The sequence below is a fragment of the Schistocerca piceifrons genome, chromosome 11 (genome assembly GCF_021461385.2).
Source record: "Schistocerca piceifrons isolate TAMUIC-IGC-003096 chromosome 11, iqSchPice1.1, whole genome shotgun sequence".
Classification (NCBI taxonomy): domain Eukaryota; kingdom Metazoa; phylum Arthropoda; class Insecta; order Orthoptera; family Acrididae; genus Schistocerca; species Schistocerca piceifrons.
Window position 1 is genome coordinate 38,984,135 of NC_060148.1, and position 25,911 is coordinate 39,010,045.

General features: G+C 41.7%; 1 protein-coding gene across 1 annotated transcript in view; it reads right to left on the minus strand.

Annotated features, from left to right (window-relative positions):
- Window positions 1-12,255, minus strand: part of LOC124720023 — a 102,872-nt gene extending 90,617 nt beyond the window's left edge. The window contains exon 1 of the mRNA XM_047245273.1: window positions 11,927-12,255. Within this exon, the coding sequence (XP_047101229.1) occupies window positions 11,927-12,253 (327 nt within the window). The 5' untranslated portion in view covers window positions 12,254-12,255. The remainder of the gene's footprint in view (window positions 1-11,926) is intronic.
- Between the last annotated feature and the right edge of the window lie 13,656 nt (window positions 12,256-25,911).

The window sequence follows — 25,911 nt, forward strand, 5'->3', positions numbered from 1 at the left end:
TTCCTCTAAGCAGCAGCATTACATACCACTGGGTGATGATGACAAAAAATGGTTGGCACAGCATTTGGTTTAAGTTTTACCAGTCCATCAGCTCTGTTGGTTTCAAACTGGTCTGGAGTGAAGTGATTCTGGTAAACAGAAACAATGCTATCAGCCAATTTAATTGCAAACTCATTCATTTAAGTGATATAAAAAATTTAAGACTATACATTATAACTATAGTTTAGAATATAAAATAGGCCTATATATGAATCTGCAATATCAACAGAACTGATCACACATTACTCATAACTACATACAGTGCAAGAAGCTCGGAGGCCTATGAATTAGATACAGTATTAACTATACACAAGCACTGTTAACACTTACCAATCTCTCAGATTCTACCTGCAAACTAATTGTAAAAATTTCATTTTATGTATGAGAAAACTAACATCTTTTAGGTAATGTATATTATTCATTCAAGTTTAAATTTCAATTGGTTTAGATTTCCTGTGTAACAACAAATATTGTATGATGCACATCTTCTAGGCCTACCTAGTATTTGCATCTGAGACTGCTGAGGGTACAAGAAGCTGTATTTTAAAAGTAGTAATTAAAAATATATTGTACTGTTAAGATTGAAGTTTTTCTTTTCCTTTATTTCATTGTTTGTCGAAACGGTAGGCCTACACTATTAAATGCAAGTAACAGTACTTTAAGGAGGCACGTCATTATCACGCCGATTATTTTCACGAAACTTACTGAAAACGACACGTTGTTAATTGACCTTTGAAGTACAGTTAGCCATAATAGCGTATTTTTTCGGAGGACGCAACAGTAAACACAAACTAAAACATAGATATACTGCACTTTCCGTCTCCAACAGTCAGGCCTACACTGTGTAACTACGGAACGAAAAACTTTTACCTACTTCACCTTTCGCGCTGCAAAAATACGCCTTTATACCAGTCGGTTCATTACAGATTTACTAAAAACGCGTCGTTTTTATTAGAGTTTGTCCGAAGAAATAGTCTTTTAGAAACTCTTGACCGGTTTTAGGCTAATCACGTATAATGTTGCACCAAATCTGATCACGAAGTGAATCAAAATATAGCAAGTTTGTTACAGAGCGAATCTTAAACCTTAAGATGATTTGCATTAATGAATAAAAATTGAACTTACCGCACACAAGCGAGAGTGTCTTGTGGGCTGCCAGTTGGCTCTGTTGATTTTCATCAGCCATATCCTCCTCCTTGTTGCATCTCTCCCTTCGGAAGGAATAATGTACAGTTTTCCTCCCTTTTCGCCTCGAAACGAACAGCCAACTGCACAGCACTGAGGCATTACTCTACCTAAAACTTCGAAAATACATTGCACTTCCTGTGGTTCGCACGTAACGCTTGGGCCCACAATGGCTGCTAATGTCACGTGACGCAGTTCCAGCCAACCCTGAACTGCGGAAGACTGTAAATGCAGGGTAATAGAATGGCCACACTTCCCTATATACAGAACAGTCTAACGTATGTTGGGCAGTGATACAGAACTTTAATGTACTACGGTATACAACGCCATCCTAGCGGCAAAACTAACGAAGCTGGAGCCGCGAAATTTGACCAGCATACCCACAAAGGATCACCATAAAAGTAGGTGGTGGTGTTGGTGTGAGACATTACGGTAACTATCTCGGGCTAGAAACTTTTCGACCGTCCATCGTATATAGTTTTTATCTCAAAAATAGTGTACAGTCGCAGTCTCTGATGTCTTGCTGTTAATACGCAGTATGAAAATGGCACAGGCTGCTTCCAGCTCCGTTGAGAAACTTGCGTGTGGAACTAAAAAATGCCGAGAAATGGGTTGTTCTTAATGTTTTTCATGAAATATCAGAAATCAGCTTTGAAGTTTTCTAAGGAACTATATTAGATTGATTGTCTGGTGCAGTTCACCGATCGCTTGTTCGAGTCTCACCTTGGTCACCTTTTTTTTTCTTTTGTTCAATTTAAAACACCATCTCGTACGAGTACAATTCATTTTTTATGAATAATGTACATCTTCCAGTTTCTAATTAGTAATTACTTACTGCACGTAAAATTCCTGTTTTCACTTCAAACATAAATTATTCATTATCGATGTTTTATGAAAGATTGTTCGTGAAAGTTGCTTAAATTACGACAGTTCAACTTTATTGGACATAAATGAAAAACCAAATCTTTATTTGTTCTTACATGAACCTGAGCGATAGGTGTTGTAGATTCATGACAATCATTTTCACAGGATCTAGCACACCATACAAACGCCGCATTTTTTCTTTTACATTTGCTACCGTACCATTACAATATAAACCCAGCAAAACTGATCTGGAGCCAGCCAGTGCTGTACAAGGTAATCCGCCGATAAAGCTGTTGTCCTGCATTACCGCTCATTCTATGTACTTCTGTCACAGCATAAACATATGCTTATGAACGTTGGGTTGGGTTGTTTGGCAGAGGAGACCAAACAGCGAAGTCATCGGTCTCATGGGATCAGGGAAGCATGGGGAAGGAAGTCGGCCGTGCCCTTTCAAAGGAGCCATCCCAGCATTTGCCTGGAGCGGTTTAGGGAAAACACGGAAAACCTAAATCAGGATGAGCGGACGCGAGATTGAACCGTCGTCTTCCCGAATGCGAGTCCGTTGTGCTAACCACTACGCCACCTCGCCCGGTCTTATGAGCGTACTTTACTGTACTGGCACAGCTTGGCTTCCGCTTCATGTGCAACGAAATCAAACGAGATTCAAGCAAACGCGGAAGAATACATCGTGTCAAGTTTATTGTTATGATGAACACAGTTTTAGTAGTTCTGGAGATATGCGTGTTCAGACACAAGACAGTCACACAGTTTTACTGTTAGGGTGGATGACTATTTTGAACAAGTATGTTAGAAATCCGATATTTGAATGTAAACGTGAACTATGTATTTCACATGAGATTCCTTTCTGAGAGTCATCAGATTTGCACTTACCCAGTTTGGGGTAAAAGTTATGGCGTGCCCCCGCCCCACCCCCCTACATTTTTCAGTGTGCTGCGGATGTAAACACTGACCAATAGCGAAGATTAATTTGTCAGAACCAGTGTTTCTGCTTTCACATTTGTTGGCTTCGCCAACTCACAACCAAACTGTCGTCTTCTAACCTAACCTAGACATAGGACTGCGCTACAAAAATGGTTCAAATGGCTGTAAGCACTATGGGACTTAACATGAGGTCATCAGTTCCATAGACTCATCAAAATCAGCGAGAAAAAAAAATAAAAACCCAAACTAATCCACAACGCAAAGCAAATTGGTGTACGCAACGCATCTGGCAGCGGCTATAGCACACTTGTTTGTTGCGGCTGCAATGCCATTTCAGACCCGATCTCTGCCGGTATCTTAGGCCGGTATTACACTATCAAATTTCTTTGTCAAATATCTTTGTCCAATATCTTTGTCAAAGATATTTGATCTTTGTCAAAGATATTTGATGGTGTAATAGGGGACTTTGTCAAATGTCGTCCAATATTTGATCAAATCTAGGGCCTGGCTGTAGATTTGATGAAAGAAGTCGATTGTCTTCTGTTCACTGCAATGTGACATGTTACAACATGGAGCTGCAGCATTCTGTCGTCTGTAGTGTTTTAATAAACATTGGCGGTAAATACAATTCGTGTGTGCCGACAACTACAAAATTAATAGAGATGTATGAAGCTGATGAGGCGCTTTACAACGTGCGGCGCGCTAAACACAAACCTTCCCCTGTAGCAAGGAATCGGTGTGTTGCAGTGAGCCTGTCTTCTGCAAATGTAGCAGTTCGTAAGTGAATATTGTGCTTTGTGATATGAGGATACATTTCATTGAGCACATACAGAAATGTATGCTCATCCGTTCTTCAGTAATTGATGTACGACTTTACGTCCTCCAGTATAAGCTCACGTAACAAGTTTTGTTGAATGCTTTTGTCGTGTCGTCGTAACACCCACGGCTTCACCTAGGTATGTTTACTTTTTTTCCGCTTCTCTTACGCATGTGCACACAGTGCAATTGTGGTACGTGCAACTGCTGCGGTGAATAACAAGTTGTTGTCAGCCATCTTGAACTTTCACGAAAAATATGATGACAGTGTAATACCCCTCCTAGCGCTACGTCAAAGATCTTTGTCAAATATAGTTGGCGGAATATTTGATCACATCTGCGATCAAATCTTTGACAAAGAAATTTGATAGTGTAATACCGGCCTTACGCATAGTTCAAAACACTGCCTTACTTAACACTGCCACGATATAGTGTTCGCATAATAATGTCACCACATTTACGATACTGATTCATTCACAAATACCTACCAGGTTTCAGAAGACGACTGCCTGAAAATAAAAAAAATACAAGAAACAGCGTCAGTGGACACAGCGTTACGCTCAATACAGGCACGGCAAACAATAAGTGAAGTCCAACTCTTACCACGCGCCTCCAGCTAGTTTAAGGGGCTCCGGAATGGCTCAAAATTATGAAAAGTTCAATTTTTACTTTTTTGCGTTTTCTGAATCTGCAGACTATTACCTTTTAATAGATATATAATTTATTCAATTCCGAAGACTACAACTATTTTTAAATTTTTTTTGAAATGTGTTCTACATGGGCGTGACCCACTGTGGCGCTGTTAAACTGCTGTCAAATGGTGTTATTATTAACGTCCGTGTTCATCAGGTACATTTTAGTGATGTGAGATAAAGTATGTGTTGTGGCTAACCTGTGATGGTTCAATATATATCGCTGGTGTGATTGTCGATTGTTTCATGTTTATTTACTCCGTCGTTATCTCGAAAATATTCGTAATTACTTCTGTTTCTTGAGTCTCAGTTTTGTTGAAGGATAATAATGAGTAAAAGTAAAGTTATTAGAAATCCTCTGAAGGCTTTTAAGAAAAGGAGAAATGTTGGAAAGCCAAAGGTATGTGTTATTACTGTAAACAATAAAGACGATAACCAAGCGAGTGAACCTAACCTCTCAAGTACACCTGCCCATAGCAGTCAAAGTGGGAAAGAAAATACTTCACAGAAGAAGCTTGGTTCAATGAGTGAAAACTATGAATGTTTTATGGGCGAATCGGATGTGAATGAAATATTTGATATGTCGGTTCTTAAAGGAATTTTTTCAAACTATGTAAGATGTATTCATTGTAGTGAAGTTGGTCTGGAACTCTCCATAATAAAGCACGTAGGACATGCTAGTGAAATACAACTGACATGTGATAAGTGTTCATACATGACCACCTTTTGGAACAGTGTTGCAGTAACTGCAACTGAAGAAAATGGTAGCAAAATCTACGAACACAACAACGAGCGATGCTTGCTTTAGACAAGGAACGCCTTCGGGCTGCAGACAGGGCTGTAAAGAGTCTAGAAATACAAGCAAGAGTAAACCGGAGGAGGAACAAGAGGAAGCTGGAGGAGTAGTTTGCAGAGGATGAAGATAATCCATCCTATGGACCTGGAACGCACTAAAAAGTTAATCCAATCTTTGTCGCTCGATTCCCAAAACTTTTATTTTCTCATACTAATTACATATTTTCTAAGGATCTTCCAAACATATTTGTTTCAAACTTTCAGTAAATGTTACACAGTACCTTCTGCATAATTTAACACAGCCTTTTTCCAAAAAACTGTATATTTTTGAATATACAGGGTGATTCAAAAAGAATACCACAACTTTAGGAATTTAAAACTCTGCAACGACAAAAGGCAGAGCTAAGCACTATCTGTCGGCGAATTAAGGGAGCTATAAAGTTTCATTTAGTTGTACATTTGTTCGCCATTTCAGCCAATAAAGTTTTTGGTCCCTTTTTCTTCGAAGGTGCTACTGTAACTGGACTACAGTATCTGGAAATGTTAGAGAATTGGCTGTTCCCTCAGCTCGAACAAGAAGCACAACAATTCATATTTCAGCAGGATGGAGCGCCACCACATTGGCACTTATCTGTCCGTAACTACCTGAACGTCAACTACCCGAGGCGATGGATCGGCCGCCAGGCAGCCCGTGACAGAGCACTTCATCACTGGCCTCCAAGAAGCCCTGATCTTACCCCCTGCGATTTTTTCTTATGGGGGTATGTTAAGGATATGGTGTTTCGGCCACCTCTCCCAGCCACCATTGATGATTTGAAACGAGAAATAACAGCAGCTATCCAAACTGTTACGCCTGATATGCTACAGAGAGTGTGGAACGAGTTGGAGTATCGGGTTGGTATTGCTCGTGTGTCTGGAGGGGGCCATATTGAACATCTCTGAACTTGTTTTTGAGTGAAAAAAAACCTTTTTAAATACTCTTTGTAATGATGTATAACAGAAGGTTATATTGTGTTTCTTTCATTAATACACATTTTTAAAGTTGTGGTATTCTTTTTGAATCACCCTGTATAAATAAAAAATTGCAAAAAAATGTGAATTTTCATTACAATTGAAAAAAAAAATCATCTTTAATAACTGAACTAAAATTTTGTAAAATCCCTGTGTTAAGTTGTAGCCCATATTCCAATAAATAATCTGTAAAAAGTTCAACTTCCTACCTCAAATACTTTGTGAGGAAAGATGTAATTTATAAGCGTTATTTTAACATTGCAAGTATAGGGCGTTCCGGAGCCCCTTAATACTGAACTGCAAAGACGACTACATGAAGCAAATCAGTGACTTGTGAGGTCACACTCGCCATGCTCGTGGCCTACGAGAAAGACAGGCTGTGGCGCGTACGTCACGAAGGTTGTCCCGCGCCCGCTCGCTCTAATCAGGAGACAAGCTAGTTTCTGCACCTGTTAACTCGTAACTAAGCGTGTCCGTGCAAACGAAAACTGAATCTTCTACTCGAATCCGCTATTATGGAATCTGTTATTAAATAATAGTGCTATGATGGGAAGTCCATGGGCCTACCTATAATTTGCTACGGCTGTACTGACGTACAATGAAATAACATTATGCTCTTATGATTATCAGATGCATAAGGCACCACTTCCATCATGTATTGAGTACTGTTAAGCAGAAGAGACTAAATGCTATAAACACGTCGCTATACCATTTATATCGAGTATTGATCTTAAATTAAATTTTGCTGTAGTGCTGTTAATCAGTAAGACCTCATAATAGCAGATTCCAGTGGAAGATGCAATTCTCGTTAGTACTCACACGCCCAGCTGCGAGTTAACAGGTTTAGAAACGCATTTTGTCTGCTGAGCTGAGCGAGGGAGTTCAGGACTACCTTCGTGACGTACGCGCCGCGGTCGGTCTGTCTTCCTCGTGGGCAGCGCGGAACTGCGGGACTGCTACGGTCGCAGGTTCGAATCCAGCCTCGGGCATGGATGTGTGTGATGTCCTTAGGTTGGTTAGGTTTAAGTAGTTCTAAGTTCTAGGGGACTGATGACCTAAGATGTTAAGTCCCATAGTGCTCAGAGCCATTTTCTCGTGGGCCTCACGCCATGTTAAACCGGGGCAAGGTGTCAAACTGTTCTGCCACGCAGAAAAAATGCAATTACCATTCATGTACACTATATAATGCTGTGTGTGTGTGTGTGTGTGTGTGTGTGTCTATAGTTCACTGTCTGCTATTCCCTTGTACCTTCTAACCCTTCCCTGCAAGATCAATTTCGCAATTACTCTGCTGTATTTTCATACGCAATTTGCATAATGCCACTAAAGCTGCCGACAAATTATGCTTCTCAAAAAATCACCTGTACAAAATATTTTTTTCCCCTTTCACTTTGTCCGCAGCTCGTGGTCGTGCGGTAGCGTTCTCGCTTCCCGCGCCCCGTTTCGATTCCCGGCGGGGTCAGGGATTTTCTCTGCCTCGTGATGACTGGGTGTTGTATGATGTCCTTAGGTTAGTTAGGTTTAAGTAGTTCTAAGTTCTAGGAGAGTGATGACCATAGACGTTAAGTCCTATAGTGCTCAGAGCCATTTGAACCATTTTTGAACCTTTCACTTTTCGCAGTTTATTTCCTGAACGATGAAACTTTATAGCGATACAAAGTAACCAAAACATTTACATGAAAAATTTCTTATTATAGTTACTTCATGAGATATGTGACGAACTTTCACATAATAGGTTAGGTTAGGCTGTGATGCCAAGTGCATTTCTCTATACGGACAAGTTCTGTACACATCATTAGGCAACAAATATGATAAAGCATTCATCTGTTGCAAATTTCAGTTGCTAACGTGGGAAAAATCTTTTAATGTTAACACGAATCATTCTGCAGGATATGTTAACAATTAAGACACATTAGCAGCAAGGTTTATCCTTGTTACTAGTTAAATACATAGTTTTACCTCAGAAACTGATGGTTTATTCCGAGCAAGTTGCCGTCTCTGACTGATTTTCACTTGCAATATCTTTTCACGGGATTGTAATTTCTCGAACACTTGTTTCCCTTACCGTATATATAAGACAAGGACTTAAGCAAGGAAGTATTCAATCTCCTGCCCTTTTTAATGTTGTGATGGAGGGAATGAGTAGGACAGTTAAAGATATAGTAAAAGAAAAAGACAAAATGATGATTTTTGCAGATGATATGGTAATATGAGGTGATAAAGAGGTAGATGTACAGTTACAACTTGATGCGTGGAAGGAAATAATGAAAAGTTATGGATTAAAAATAAATGAGGATAAGAGTGAAGTAATGGTATTTGGAAGAGAGAAAGGGATATACGGAAATATCTTGAATGGAGAACCCCTCAGAGTGGTAGAAAGCGTCACTTATTTAGGGAGTGAAATAAGTAAGGATGGAAGATTACCAACGAAATTAATATGATGTTACAGAAGGGAGGCAATTTATACCAAACAATAAAACACCCGATTTGGAATAAGGAAGTTTCAGAAAAAAGTAAAACTCCTTATGTATAAGAATTATACTTCCCTATTGTCACCTATGGTGGAGAAACATGGACAATGACAGAAAGGGACTGGAGCAGACTGCAAGGAAGGGAAATGAAACTTCTCAGAGCAGTTAATGAAAAAACAAGACTGGACAGAGTAAGGAATGTAGAGATTAGAAAGGACCTTAAACAAGAAAGTATACGAGAAGAAATTGAAAAAAACCAGATTACGATGGTATGGGCATGTTAAAGGATGCATGGGCAGAGACTCCCCAAAATTATGAAAGAACTAAAGATGGATGGAAAAAGACCTAGAGGGCGCCCAAGAACACGGTGGAAAACGGAAGTGAGAGTATCTGCAGAAAGGAGAGGTGTGACCTGGCAGCAAGTGGAGGAAGAAAAGTGGTGGGAGGACCGAGCCACGTGGAGAGGACTCGTCAGCACCCAGACCCGGCAGTAGCTGGAGCGGGATCCGGATACAGATAGACATTAAAGCACGTGTAACTTACAGGTGGAATTGAATACTGCTTCCTGTTGTCCACCTATTACTGCATCCGTATGCGACAACTATTGACCATATTTGTTTAAAAAAATCAAAAGTCACAAACAAAAACAACTAACGGTACTATTGCCCCGCTGCAATATGGCGATTCTACCAAGGCTTGTTTAGCAGTTACCAGCGAGTTCGTGCGCATGCACAGAGCTGAATTCGCGTATGAGCAGCGTCTTCTCCCGCTTTCGGCTAATTGCAGTGGCAAAAGTAGCCAGCTGCTACCCGGGGAAACTTTTCTGGCGCGCCCAACCTACCAGATTAGCGCATGCGCAGAGCAATCTGATTTATAGGGGGTGGGGGTATTCTTCGCGTGACCCTTGTATATGTTTCTTGATATTCCAGTTCTCTCTTCGTTTACAGTTCCCATGTCAAATGGAAACAAGAGATTTCTGTGGCCTGGAGCCATCAAGTGAATTAATATACATTCCTATTATCATGTAAGACTAAAATAAGTTACTAGTCTCAATTTTCTGATTGTATATTATTTCCACGTTATTAGCAATCATAGTCTTAATGTTTGTCAGTTTGGTGGAGAAATTTGCTTCTATTAATCTTTTCTGCCGAGACATTCAATTTATTTGAAACTGTGTTTTATACCACACTATTGGCTTGTTTCAACTTCGTTCAATTTCAAGCAAACATTTTCGTTTTCTGGCACGAATGGCATAAAACCACAATAAAGAACCAAACATGAGATACGTAATACAACACTGGTAGTCCAAGCGAATTGGAATCCTGAAAACCACGAATCCTGAAAACCACATAGAAAAGTTGAATATCAGGTACTGCAGTGTGAATGTGGACAAATAAATGTGCACTTCATGCCGAATTAAGCATTTTAGTATGGTTTACGAAATACCGATGCTCTCATGTCCTGTTTCTTTGGTGACACTGTAAGACCTCTTAATGTTATATACGTACGAATATATGTAAATATTCACTTGAAGCTGACTAAGCAGGTAAATTTGGTCAGTAGTTTTGAATTACAAATTATGTTTCAAATATATTGACAGCTTTGGCAGACTTTTACTAATCTGCCTTCTGTGAAACAATGTTTTTCGATCACAAGATACTTGCCTAGTAAATCCTCTAGACTTGAGTTATTTCTTAATTTGTGTTGTTTAAATCTTAAATTTATGGAATACCATTATATGTTAAATTGCAGAATGGCAGCATACCGCGTTTTATGATTTTAACTCCCCACATCGCTTTATATTTAGTCCAAAGTAGAATATAAACTGTCAATTGTACAGTTTCTTTGCCACGCACAGAACCTTATTAATTTTTCACACATTTTGAAATAGTCATGAAATAATTTATTGTCCTTTATTCTGGTGTAAGCTACACAAGACACTGTTTCTTTTATTTTTGCAATCTTGTGTAGACGTAAACCTGATTGGAAACGGTACATAACATTGCACAGCACGAAAAAAAAAAAAAAAAAAAAAAAAAAAAAAAAAGATTACATTGATGTCACTGCATAGCAAAAAGTTGTTAGGGTTCTTCCAGCTGTAGAGTCTAGTTTTAAAATGAATATTACGCCGAGAACTGTTTCCGTATTTGTATTCCTTATATGGGTAGGATATGATAAAACAATCCTACCAACATGCCGCAAGGCTGCACATGGACGCATAATGCATCAGCACGCATGAAATTCCAAACAGAAATGCGACGAAAAGCGAATGAGCGTACACTAAGCACGTGGTAGCTTTAAAAGTTCGGTCTCGGCCCTCAGTTCCTCAATTTCCAAATCCTTATTCACTACTTCAGTGACTTCATGAAAGCAATCTGTACGTGTGGTTCGGTCGACTTTCTGCATTTCGGTGACAGTTTCTAAAGTCGTCAAAGCTCGCTTTTGCAAACTTCTTGCTCCACAGCGTTGTGCACTACTTCCGGATCCCTAAGGAATGAATTTAATTTTAATTTTATTATTCCTATAATTATTTACCGAGTAGGCCTACTATTCCTAAAACTTTTTACTAAGTACTATGCAACTGCATTAGTTTCTCACTAAAAATCAGATAAATTGACAAAAGCGATTAAATATCAGTGGCATAAGCGGCTGCAATAGCTTAATTTGATAAAATGTAAAAATAAAAAATTAAGAAGAACTGCAGGTATACGAACCCATAACCTCCAACATGGGAATCAGAAACCACACCACTACGCTACGAAGTCAATTGGTCAGTATCACCTATTCTCACAGAAGTAAATCCAAACAAATTACGCGAAATATGCCGATTTTGTCATTTGAACCATATACTAGCTTTAAAATAGTTAACATATCTACAATACGTAAAAATAACGGCTATATCTACGTCAAATGGAGCTATTATATCCAGGAGGAAAAGCAAATACACCTGAGCAATATTATTTATTGCCTGCACAATATAGCGTGTCATTAACTCCCGTAAAGCTATATAGTAATGCGTCAAAAAGCGTTGCGTTTACGGGAATTCGATGGAATTACGGTAATTTTTCAGTTTCAATTATGTAAAGTGTTATGTATGTGCAGACGTCTTACCCTTTCGTTTGCATCACCACTTTCCGCAATTTCTTCTCCATGCCAGCTCGGAATGTTTATGCAGGGGATTGCTGTTCGTAATAACTTCTTTCTTGAAGGTAACCCTAGAAGCTCATTTCTCATATCCCGTTCATAATCTTCAGGCCGAAAATGAGCTGAACACACACGTGCAGTTTTCACATTCACTTTATCCTCGCGTTTGCATCGAACTATCCATTCACGTTGCAAGTGCTCATCCTTGGGAAAAACGTGATAAATAACGTCCGTCGTCGTGCGAGCAGAATTAGTGCAATGTGCCACGGCACAGATACAGTGACCCTTGCTCATGACTGTCTCAAAACAAATCACTTTTATGGGATGTACTACACTACCACTTCCATGTTCCACTGAATGCACAGCACTGCAGCGTCCTCTCCGTGACGTCAACGCGCGCAAGGGCGTCTGGGAGTTTTTTACTCGCTTGGGGCCGGAATGGCCTACCCCCTACCTGCTTTTTCTATACACCTTGGTGGCTACGTTATCGTAGCTGCGCATGCGCAGTACGGCCTGTTTTCTGGCGCACTCTGGCAACTGCCCCAACGAACCTCCTGAGTGCCAACTGCCCAACAGTACCGGCCGGCCTGTGTTGTTCTCTGGCCACGTAAGCAGCCCGTTTATCGGTATGTTATACCACCCATGGATTGCTTGGTCTATCGGGACTTTTTATCTGGCGCGGAATTGTCGCTGAACCGTCACAATTGACTCACTTTCACCGCATCTGAGGACGCATAACGAACGCGTCGCTCCATTACACGCCATGTTTGGCAAGTCTGCTCCGCAGGGCCGAGAGAGAGAGAGAGAGAGAGAGAGAGAGAGAGAGAGGAGGGGGGGGGGGGGGCTGTCTCAAAACTTATATCTGATTTTTCAGTCGTGCGCAGCCGTTTTCGAAACGAAGTTAATTTTGAATTACCTTCATGTATTCTAGATTATTCGACAGCCTTGATAATACTCTGAAACGAGCTACCAGTCAGAACTGTATCCAAATCGGTACACACTGGCTGCTTCCACAGGCAAACATGGCAACCTGAAAACTGGGATGTGAACCGACTACTGAGTCCTCCAAAGAACCTTCAAAAACACGCCACCTACTTACGTCAAATGTCGAAACTGTTCGCCTCTCTAGAGCAAACACGTGTCCGACTCAGCCTTTAATAAAATCCGGTCCCCACCTTTTTTTTTTTTTTTTTTTTTTTTTGCTCCAGTTCACGACAAAGCGACTTTTCCCTTCTGTACATGAGATTACGATTTTGGGGATGCAACGGCATGTCGTGTGAACTCCAATAAAGCTCACGTTCCTATTCCGACAGACGTATTTACCACTGCATAAAACGTTTTTACAAAATACTTTTGTGTGATGTGACTGTCTTTCGAATTAATGACTTTTTTGTCCGCTTTGGAGACATGGCGGAGCGCATTTGTTTTGCTTCTAAAGGCTACATCACTTCATTTCTTAAGGCCCTGGTCCCATCGATGGCTGAATCGTTTGTAATCGGGCGGTAGACCCAACAATGCAGACGGGCAACTTTCAGACATTCCTCTTGCTAACTGTACGTACGTTACAGAAAATGGTACACTTTCAAATGACGAAAATTGAGTTGTGTATATTTTTCGTATTTGATAATACTATTCGTTTTTCATTTATTAGTCTCGTAATTTAACTGAATTGTTTTGAAAATCTCGAAGCATCTATAGGAAAGGTCAATAGCAGCGCTCCTGACTTAATACTTGTAAACCGAATGATGATGAATTGGGCTATATGAAACAAGCATACAATAGGCATGCCCTAAACATTTAAATTATAATGCCCACTTTACAGTAAGTCATTCTGATTACAACCCATATGCAGTACAGTTGTTTCATAAAGAACTCAAAATCACCAGATGGAGACCAGTATATCGTCACTATTACTGCGAAATATGTAAGTGAAAGTATATACGAATTACGTTGTTTGGGTCAATTCTAGTGTTCGATTCCACTCGTCGGCTTCGATAAATGACGTCATACCCAAAGCAAAGGCGCTACGTATACGCAATCTATGAAAGCAACGGATCATACTCGTAAACATACACATATAGCATGCAATAAAATTACAATAACATTTAACGCCGTTATTTACTTAGTCATGAACTACACCGAAACGCAATGAAGATAACGAAAATAATTAAGAACAAGAATTTTTAAAAAATTTCACGTCTCAGAAGAATTAATCTCGTAATTTATGAGAGTAGAAAAGTACAGAGAACCTTTAAAATGCATTACAGTAAAGCGCATGGTGAAGTCATACTATTGTAAAGTAGGGTTAAATTTACTATTAATTATTGAATCTAACCGGAGAAGAGTAGGAACCTCGGGGTTTTGGGCGGGGAGAAACTAAAAAGTAGCAGAAAACCGCGAAAATGAATTGAATGACAGTAAATACGAAACAGTAGCATGAAATGTGGAGAAACCGATACACTAAATTCTAAAAAACAGTCAGAACACAACCAAAGAAAATACACAAAAATACAACTAATATTGGAATACATAACGACAATTAACCTACACAGTGCGGTCCATTGATAGTGACCGGGCCAAATATCTCACGAAATAAGCATCAAACGAAAAAACTACAAAGAACGAAACTCGTCTAGCTTGAAGAGGTAAACCAGATGGCGCTATGGTTGGTCCGCTAGACGGTGCTGCCATAGGTCAAACGGATATCAACTGCGTTTTTTAAAAATAGAAACCCTCATTTTTTATTACGTATTTGTGTAGTACGTAAAGAAATATGAATGTCTTAGTTGGACCACTTTTTTAGCTTTGTGACGGATGGCGCTGTAATACTCGCAAATGTATAAGTACGTGGTATCACGTAACATTCCGCCAGTGCGGACGGTATTTGCTTCGTGATGCATTACCCGTGTTAAAATGGACCGTTTAACAATTGTGGAAAATGTCGATATCGTGTTGGTGTATGGCTATTGTGATCAAAATGCCCAACGGGCGTGTGCTATGTATGCTGCTCGGTATCCTGGACGACATCATCCAACTGCCCGGGCAGTTCGCCGGATAGTTACGTTATTTGAGGAAACAGGAATTGTTCAGCTACATGTGAAACGTCAACCACGACCTGCAACAGATGATGCCCAAGCAGGTGTTTTAGCTGCTGTCGTGGCTAATCCGCACATCAGTAGCAGACAAATTGCGCGAGAATCGGGAATCTCAAAAACGTCGGTGTTGAGAATGCTACGTCAACATCGATAACACCCGTACTATATTTCTATGCACCAGGAATTGCATGGCGACGACTTTGAACGCCGTGTACAGTGCTGCCGCTGGGCACAAGAGAAATTACGGGACGATGATAGATTTTTTGCACGCGTTCTATTTAGCGACGAAGCGTCATTCACCAACAGCGTTAACGTAAACCGGCATAAAATGCAGTATTGGGCAACGGGAAATGCACAATGGCTGCGACAAGTGGAACATCAGCGACCTTGGCGGGTTAATGTATGGTGCCGCATTATGGGAGGAAGGATAATTGGCCCCCATTTTATCATGGCAATCTAAATGGTGCAATGTATGCTGATTTCCTACGTAATGTTCTACCGATGTTACAACAAGATGTTTCGCAGCATGACAGAATGGCAATGTACTTCCATCATGATGGATGTGCGGCGCATAGCTCGCGTGCGGTTGAAGCGGTATTGAATAGCAAATTTCATGACAGGTGGATTGGTCGTCGAAGCACCATACCATGGCCCGCAAGTTCGTCGAATCTGACATCCCCGTATTTCTTTCTGTGGGGAAAGTTGAAGGATATTTGCTATGGTGATCCACCGACAACGCCTGACAACATGCGTCAGCGCATTGTCAATGCATGTGCGAACATTACGGAAGGCGAACTACTCGCTGTTGAGAGGAATGTCGTTACACGTATTGCCAAATGCACTGAGGTTGACGGACATAATTTTGAGCATTTATTGCATTAATGTGGTATTTACAGGTAATCACGCTGTAACATCATGCGTACTCAGAAATAGTAAGTTCACAAAGGCGCATGAATCACATTGGAACAACCGAAATAAAATGTTCAAACGTACCTACGTTCTGTATTTTAATTTGAAAAAACCTATCTGTTACCAACTGTTCGTCTAAAATTGAGAGCCACATGTTTGTGACTATTACAGCGCCATGTATCACAAAGCGAAAAAGTGGTCCAACTAAAACATTCATATTTCTTTACGTACTACACGAACACGTAATAAAAAATGGGGGGTCCTATTTTTTTAAAAATGCAGTTGATATCCGTTTGACCTATGGCAGCGCCATCTAGCGGGACAACCATAGCGCCATCTGGTCTCCCCCTTCAAGCTAGACAAGTTTCGTTCTTTGTAGTTTTTTCGTACGCTATTTGGCCTGGTCACGATCAATGGACCACCCTGTATGGGTAAATTTCAGTCACCGGTTCCAACCTACCCATGATTCATATGTAAACTATTTTTGCAAGAGTTGTGTGCACTGAAACGTAATAGCAGTTCTACGTTCGTAAACGCTCTCTAAAACTATTGCAGTAAAATCACAATTAATTGTAATCGATAACTAGAACTGAGCTTCTACATAGGTCAATTCTAGTAATTGCTGTAGTTTAGAGAGCACTTACAAGAATGCGCAGCCATTATAGTCCGCCGGACGTCATTGAGCGCAAGGGAATCTGGGAATTTTTTGCTCGCTAGGCGCCTGAACAACCTACCTCTTTTTTTTTTTTTTTTTTTTTTTTTTTTTTTGTGGCTTCGAATGGCCTACCGTTCTGTATATACTGTTTAGCCGCTCTGATCGTTACCTCTCCGTCTTCCGTCTCTCTCTCTCTCTCTTTCGCCTCCCCCCCCCCCCCCCCGCGCAATCCTCACTCGCCCCGTCATAGCACATAGCTGGCAAATCTTAAATATAAAGGCGCGTTCCCCCTAGCGTGGAAACTTTTCTTGCACCTTGCTGTAAGTATTTGCCGAACTTGACTGTAGCTGTAAGTTCTCAATCTTACGTAAGTTTCGTGTGTTCAGTGCCGTCACGAAAAACGTCAGTGTCGAATTGGAGAATCGCGCGAAGACAAGTGTACCCCTGGAACAGCTAAGTAGACATTACTGGCCACTGTCGGCCAACGAAGTGCGAAACGAACTTACCGACTACTTTTTTCATCAGAAGGGGAAGTAAAATGGCAATACGATTCAGCTGCTTTTTTTATTGTTAGAGTAAACACAAATCCGGTATGTTTGTAATAAAACACAAATGCATTAAATTCGTAATAAATACTATCTGTCAAACTAAGAGTAAATAGAAGGCGAACTCTAGGTGACATAACTTGCCCAGTTTTGTGGATCCTGTTTTTGAATATTTGATTGTACGAAGGTCACTCCAAAAGAAACGCACACAATTTTTTTTTTAATCCGTCTTTTATTCTACATGTTTGAAAGTTTTACAGTGTGTAGATACATCCTTTAGGAACAATATTTTCATTTCCCCACATAATTTCCATCCCTCTCAACTGACTTACGTCATCTTGGAACCAGCGCCTGTATACCCGCACTGTAAAATTCTGGACCAACCTGTTGGAGCCATTGTTTGGCAGCGTGCACAAGAGGGCCATCTTCCTTCCCGTATCCCAACGTAGCGTGACAATTCGTTCACTGTGATGTGTCTGTCAGCAGTCACCAATTCGTTAACTCTCTGCACATTGTCTGGAGTGTGTGCAGTACGAGGCCTGCCGCTGCGAGGACAATCCTCAATATTGCCGTGCCCGCTTTCGTCACGTAACCTGCTTGCCCACCGACTAAATGTACTGCGATCGACAGCAGCATCTCCGTACACCTACTGTGGATGTTTCCCACTGTGTCATTTTCACAGCACAGGAATTCTGTGACAGCACGTCTGACGAACGTCAAGTGTAGCAGCCGTCTTTAAGACATGCTGTGACGGCGCCACTCATGGGAATAGATTGAACTAACAAGGGGAGGCCGCCAATTGTGAAATTCAGATTCGATTCATACTGCGCATAATAAAAGCTCATGGCCAGAGGTGTAATGTGGCAAAGCACCAAGATGCACTTCTCAGCAGTTGTCGAGAAAATCGACAGTTAAAAGAAACCGTTTCGGTGAAATACTCTCTACGAGTAACAATTTTCTACAGTGTCGCGGCGCAGCGGTAAGCGCTCGGGTTCGTAATCCGAAAGTCGCCGGATCAAATCTCGCGCCATGCAATTTTTTTATTATTAGTCTTTTTGTAATTCAAACATTAATGAATTGCTTATGCATGTTGGTGAAGGCGGATCGCTCTCCAATTGTACCGCCTCCATTTTTCCGTTTGTTTAACAGGGTGTACCAAAGCTCTCACGTCCGCACTGAGTTTCAACGACGTTATAAGTTGCGCTAGGGACCGCATCTACCTTCTTTCGAAGTTAGCAGGCAACTACGCTGTTATGCGGCGGCTCGTTTCGGCCCATTCAACATCTGTCCTTCAAGTGTAACGAGCGAGTAACGGAGTTTATATTTCATACCTGCCACAGCAAATTTGTGTTCGTGGGGTCTCTATTCTAATTCGAATGTTTGACTTACCCTATACGTATTCGTTTCGGAATATCGATTCTACGTCTTCCGTTAACTATACGTGGTTAACATTATGAAGACAATTAATAACATTTGTAAAATAAAACTTTGTTTGCGGAAAACATAATGATGTTCGAAGTCGCCAGTTTTTCCACGACAAACGACTTTCAACAACTTATTATATTCATAATTGTTGCAACTGATGCCGGGAATCTATATAACTCACCTGACCTCATGTCAGCACGTTGTAGGTGTCACCACCGGCGCCAACCTTGTGTGAATGCTCTGAAAAGCTAATCATGTGCATATCGCAGCATCTTCTTCCTGTCGGTTAAATTTCGCGTCTGTAGCACGTCATCTTCGTGGTGTGGCAATTTTAATGGCCAGAAGTGTAATCGATACCCTCAGCTGCCGACAGGTGTTGTTGATATACCTCGATGGGGACAGCTGAAAATCCCTGCAGTCGCACTATTCATCTGTGTCCTCGGTGGCTCAGATGGATAGAGCCTCTGCCATGTAAGCAGGAGATCCCGGGTTCGAGTCCAGGTAGGGGCACACATTTTCAGCTGTCCCCATCGAGGTGTATCAACTACACCTGTCGGCAGCAAAGGGTTTCAATTAATTATCATTTAACTTTTCATGTTTACGGGACATTAAACAGACACAATGTGAGAATCTGGTGATCTGAACACCCCCATGTAACTAGGGAGCTTCACCGGGAAAGTCCAAAAGTGAATGTGTGGTGTGGAATCATTTGCAACCGGAATAATTGGTTCATTTTTCTTCAACGTGTCAACAATTACTGCAGACGTTTACCTCGGCCTTCTGATAGAATATGTAGCACCACAACTGATTGACTACAACCATCATTTTCCAGCAGTCCACATTGGGGACTGCACGTTCGTCGGTTCCTCAATGAAACATTTCCAGGCAGAAGGATTGGGAGGGATGGGCCTATTCCTTGGTCACCGCGTTCGCCAGATATCACTCCCTTGGACTTTTTTATGGGGGTATGTAAAAGATATCGTGTATCAGACACAGATACGGGACATTGCTGACTTGAAGCAAAGGATTCGTAATGCCATTGCCACCACTGATGAAACTATGCTACAGCGAATATGGCAAGAAATCGAGTACCGTCTTTGCGTGCTTCCTGCAATTAAAGGCACCTATATGGCGGTCTATTAAACACTGTCAAAAAAAAAAACTTTTATAAACGATGATTACAATAAAAGAAACGATACAAAATTATTAAGGCTTTCGTGGCCACTTGTTGACAAACTGCCTATTGGCTTCTGTCTCGGGTTCTTCAGCCGACGTACATCTGATAATTTTTCTGACGTTTCGCCAGCACGAGTGGCTGGCATTGTCAAAGCTTCACCCTCCATTGCCGGTGGTGAACTGGAGCCGAGCTCGCGGCCGCAGACTATATGTACCTGGCGCGCCGACGTCCGAGGGCTTCTCCGCGGTCATTTCCGGTGCGGTTCTCCTCTTGCTACCAGCGACGGTCGTTCGCTGCAGTACGGGAAGCCAGGATCCGTTTACCTCAAGGCTTTCCTCTTTCTTGTTCAAACTGTTGGCGTGTTTTTGTGTTTCTACAGCCCCTCTGAACAAGCGCGTGTGATAGTGCTTCTCTACAGCCAGAACTTCCGTGTCGGCGAATTTTATCACGTGGTCGGTCTCATTCAGTGCGTGCTCTGCCACGGCCGATTTCTCCACCTGCCCCAACCTGCAATGTCGCTTATGCTCTTTGATCCTGGTGTTAATGGATCGTCCAGTCATTCCGACATAAACTTTTCCGCATGTGCACGGTATACGGTATATTCCCGACATTGCAAGTGGGTCTCTCTTCTCCTTCGCCGATCTAAGACACTCTTTGATCTTCCTTGTCGGTTTGAAAATCGTCTTTACGCCATGTTTGCGCAATATACGGCCGATTCTGTCCGTCACTCTGGGAATGTATGGCAGAAAGGCCGTACCCGACATTTCTTTTTCTGGTTCCTTACTTCGCCGAGTGTTTGGCTCTGTTCTAATATAATTTGTGGAGTACCCATTGCTCCTCAGAACACTTTCCAGGTGTTGCGTTTCTCGTTTGAGGTGTTGCGGCTCACATATTCGTCCTGCTCTCGTTACGAGCGTACTAATCATGCCTCTTTTCTGGCTCGTGTGGTGGTTTGACAGTTTGTGCAGGTATTGGTCAGTGTGTGTCCGTTTTCGATACACGCTGTGTCCCAGGTTTTCGCCGTCCCTTGTGACCAGCACATCTAGAAATGGCAGTTTCTTGTCCTTTTCTACTTCCATTGTAAATGTTATGTTGGCATGGAGGCTGTTCAAGTGTCTTGGGAAGTCACCGAGCTGTTCTTCACCATGGCTCCACACCACGAAAGTATCATCGACGTACCTGTACCACACCTTAGGTTTGCAAGTCGCCGAGTCCAGTGCCTGTGCTTCGAAATGTTCCATGAAGAAGTTGACTACCACTGGACTGAGAGGACTACCCATGGCCACGCCTTCCAGCTGTTTGTAGAAATCGACATTCCACGTGAAATAGCTCGTGGTGAGACATGCGTGGAAGAGCTTTGTCATGACTTGCGGGAAAATGGAACCGATGTGCTCCAGAGCGTCGCTGAGTGGCACTTTCGTAAACAACGAAACAACGTCAAAGCTGACCAGGATGTCGTTTGCTGCAAGTTTCAGTTTCTTCAGCTTCTCAATGAAATGTCCTGAGTCCTTAATGCATGTGTCGGTCTTCCCCATGTGTGGCTGGATGTTAAAATATTTCAACAACTGTGGTTGTAATAATATTTTGAAGTTGTAAAGGGACTTCATAGACACCCTGTATGTTATTTCGTTCTTTTTCAAAATTAAATGATATTCGACGCTATACTGTTTCTCTGTTCGTCCCTTTTTTACATCGTGACTGCACCTGCTTGCAAGTTAGTTGAACCAGCTGGTGGACCAGTGCTGTCAGAGTTAAATGCGTCGGTAGAGCTGTTGCCTCGTATTATCGCCGAGTCTACGTGCGCGTAACGCACACCATAAAACCTATCCGTATTATCGCACATGGCTATTCGAGACATTTCGGCTACCGCTCCACGTGAAACGAAATCAAATGAGATCATACAGTGTAAGCTTTCAAAGCTGATACTGACATCACTTACGACTTCCGGGTTATTAGGCCGTGTTCAGTGTATATTACACTGAAGCGCCAGAGTGGTATGTGTATTCAAATACAGGTATGTAAACAGGCAGAATACGGCGCTGCGGTATATAAGATAACAACTGTCTGACGCAGTTGTTAGATCGGTTACCGCTGTTACAATGGCACGTTATCAAGATCTAACAAGGGGACCCTCCATGCTGTAAATCACGGATTTTGATGCGCTTAAAATATATTGTACAGGCACTAGGCACTTAACTTGAGTATTTGGCTATCCGGTGTTTTAGCGACGGCCCTTGGTTTTTCAGAAAATCGATTTTGGAGTTTATTGCGCGTTTTGTATATCCGTTGTTGTTGTTGTGGTCTTCAGTCCTGAGACTGGTTTGATGCAGCTCTCCATGCTTCTTTATCCTGTGCAAGCTTCTTCATCTCCCAGTACCTACTGCAGCCTACATCCTTCTCAATCTGCTTAGTGTATTCATCTCTTGGTCTCCCTCTACGATTTTTACCCTCCACGCTGCCCTCCAATACTAAATTGGTGATCCCTTGATGCCTCAGAACATGTCCTACCAACCGATCCCTTCTTCTGGTCAAGTTGTGCCACAAACTTCTCTTCTCCCCAATCCTATTCAATACTTCCTCATTAGCTATGTGATCTACCCATCTAATCTTCAGCATTCTTCTGTAGCACCACATTTCGAAAGCTTCTATTCTCTTCTTGTCCAAACTATTTATTGTCCATGTTTCACTTCCATACATGGCTACTTTCAGAAACGACTTCCTGATACTTAAATCTATACTCAATGTTAACAAATTTCTCTTCTTCAGAAACGCTTTCCTTGCCATTGCCAGCCTACATTTTATATCCTCTCTACTTCGACCATCAGTTATTTTGCTCCCCAAATAGCAAAACTCCTTTACTACTTTAAGTGCCTCATTTCCTAATCTAATTTCCTCAGCATCACCCGACTTAATTAGACTACATTCCATTAGCGTTGTTTTGCTTTTGTTGATGTTCATCTTATATCCTCCTTTCAAGACACTGTCCATTCCATTCAACTGCAGTCCTTTGCTGTCTCTGACAGAATTACAATGTCATCGGCGAACCTCAAAGTTTTTATTTCTTCTCCATGAATTAACATTGCATATTTACACCTACATGATTACTCTGTAATTCACATTTAAGTGCTTGGCAGAGAGTTCATCGAACCACAATCGGCCGGCCGAGGCGGCCATGCGGTTCTTGGCGCTGTAGTCCGGAACCGCGCGACTGCTACGGTCGCAGGTTCGAATCCTGCCTCGGGCATGGATGTGTGTGATGTCCTTAGGTTAGTTAGGTTTAAGTAGTTCTAAGTTGTAGGGGACTGATGACCTCAGATGTTAAGTCCCATAGTGCTCAGAGCCATTTGTACCTTTTTTTTTAACCACAATCGTACTATCTCTTTACCATTCCACTCCCGAACAGCGCGCGGGAAAAACCAACACCTAAACCTTTCTGTTCGAGCTCTGATTTCTCTTATTTTATTTTGATGATCATTCCTACCTATGTAGGTTGGGCTCAACAAAATATTTTCGCATTCGGAAGAGAAAGTTGGTGACTGAAATTTCGTAAATAGATCTCGCCGCGACGAAAAACGTCTTTGCTTTAGTGACTTCCATCCCAACTCGCGTATCATATCTGCCACACTCTCTCCCCTATTACGTGATAACACGAAACGAGCTGCCGTTTTTGGCACCCTTTCGATGTCCTCCGTCAATCCCACCTGGTAAGGATCCCACACCGCGCAGCAATATTCTAACAGAGGACAAACGAGTGTAGTGTAAGCTGTCTCTTTAGTGGACTTGTTGCATCTTCCAAGTGTCCTGCCAATTAAACGCAACCCTTGGCTCGCCTTCCCCACAATATTATCTATGTGGTCTTTCCAACTGAAGTTGTTCGTAATTTTAACACCCAGGTACTTAGTTGAATTGACAGCCTCGAGAATTGTACTATTTATCGAGTAATCGAATTCCAACGGATTTCTTTTGGAACTCGTGTGGATCACCTCACATTTTTCGTTATTTAGCGTCAACTGCTACCTGCCACACCATACAGCAATCTTTTCCAAATCGCTTGGCAACTGATACTGGTCTTCGGATGACCTTACTAGACGGTAAATTACAGCATCATCTGCGAACAACCTAAGATAACTGCTCAGATTGTCACCCAGGTCATTTATATAGATCAGGAACAGCAGAGGTCCCAGGACGTTTCCCTGGGGAACACCTGATATCACTTCAGTTTTACTCGACGATTTGCAGTCTATTACTACGAACTGCGATCTTCCTGACAGGAAATCACGAATCCAGTCGCACAACTGAGACGATACCCCGTAGGCCCGCAGCTCGATTAGAAGTCGCTTGTGAGGAACGGTGTCAAAAGCTTTCCGGAAATCTAGAAATACGGAATCAACTTGAGATCCCCTGTCGATAGCGGCCATTACTTCGTGCGAATAAAGAGCTAGCTGCGTTGCACAAGAACGATGTTTTCTGAAACCGTGCTGATTACGTATCAATAGATCATTCCCTTCGAGGTGATTCATAATGTTTGAATACAGTATATGCTCCAAAACCCTACTGCAACCCGACGTCAATGATATAGGTCTGTAGTTCGATGGATTACTCCTCCTACCCTTCTTAAACACTGGTGCGACCTGCGTAATTTTCCAATCTGTAGGTACAGATCTATCGGTGAGCGAGCGGTTGTATTGATTGCTAAGTAGGGAGCTATTGTATCAGCGTAATCTGAAAGGAACCTAATAGGTATACAATCTGGACCTGAAGACTGCCCGTACAAGCGATTTGAGTTGCTTCGCAACCCCTAAGGTATCTTCTTCTAAGAAACTCATGCTAGCAGCTGTTCGTGTTTCAAATTCTGGAATATTCCATTCGTCTTCCCTGGTGAAGGAATTTCGAAAAACTGCGTTCAATAACTCCGCTTTAGCGGCACAGTCGTCGGTAACAGTACCATCGGCACTGCGCAGCGAAGGTATTGACTGCGTCTTGCCGCTTGTGTACTTTACATACGACCAGAATTTCCTCGGATTTTCTACCAAATTTCGAGACAATGTTTCGTTGTGGAACCTATTAAAGGCATCTCGCATTGAAGTCCGTGCCGAATTTCGCGCGCCTGTAAATTTTAGCCAATCTTCGGGATTTCGCGTTCTTCTGAATTTCGCATGCTTTTTCCGTTGCCTCTGCAACAGCGTTCGGACCTGTTTGGTGTACCACGGGGGACCAGTTCCATCTCTTACCAATTTATGAGGTATGAATCTCTGAATTGCTGCTGCTACTATATATTTGAATTTGAGCCACATCTTGTCTACATTTGCATAGTCAGTTCGGAAGGAATGGAGATATATTCCGAGCAAGTCAGCGTAGCGCCGCGGTAAAGGTTCACGGCTACCGCGCTGGACGTACCGTGTTCGAATCCTGCTCCCATATGTTTTTTCATGTATGCAAGAACCGTCCGGAAAATTTGGTCCTAACGTTCAAAAACGAGTAGACCAATTAACTGGGAAGTACACGAAATACGGGAAGTTCACGAAACTTGTGTAGGAAGAATTTTTGCGTTCTGCAATTCTTCCGTACGTGGGACAAAAATTTTTTGTACGTTATCGACTCGTGGGGTGGGCAAACCGATTCAACTATTCACTGATGAAAGGAAAGCGAGCACGTGGTCCCACCAAAGTGCACTCCTTATTGCCAGCTCTGCGATGCTGATTTTTACCGACAGGTGGAAATCTTCACGTAAATTATTCAGAATGCTCCCGACTTTGTAGGGAAGCAGCCTACTCACGCCTTATAAAATTCACATCAGTCCTTCCATTGTGTACTAAATCAATATGTGTTGAATGTCAGTTCAATAACTTTAACCATTTTCGAAATTTGGACGTTTTTCTGTAAAAATCATTGGCGCAACAGAAAAGAGCTAGAAACTTAAAAATTTATATTTAGATTCCTTTTGCACAATAATTTAGTAGAAACAGTGTTCTGGATCTCACAAATTAAAATTTTAGTTGAAATTCATGATTTTCTGGTTTTTGTTTTAAAAAATTAAGGAAGCTAGATAGATTAAGTAGGCGAATAAATAAAGTTAGGATGTTTAAATTTAAGTACAAGGGAGATCCGCTATATTCATAAAACTGTGAGAAGTTTCAACTGAATAA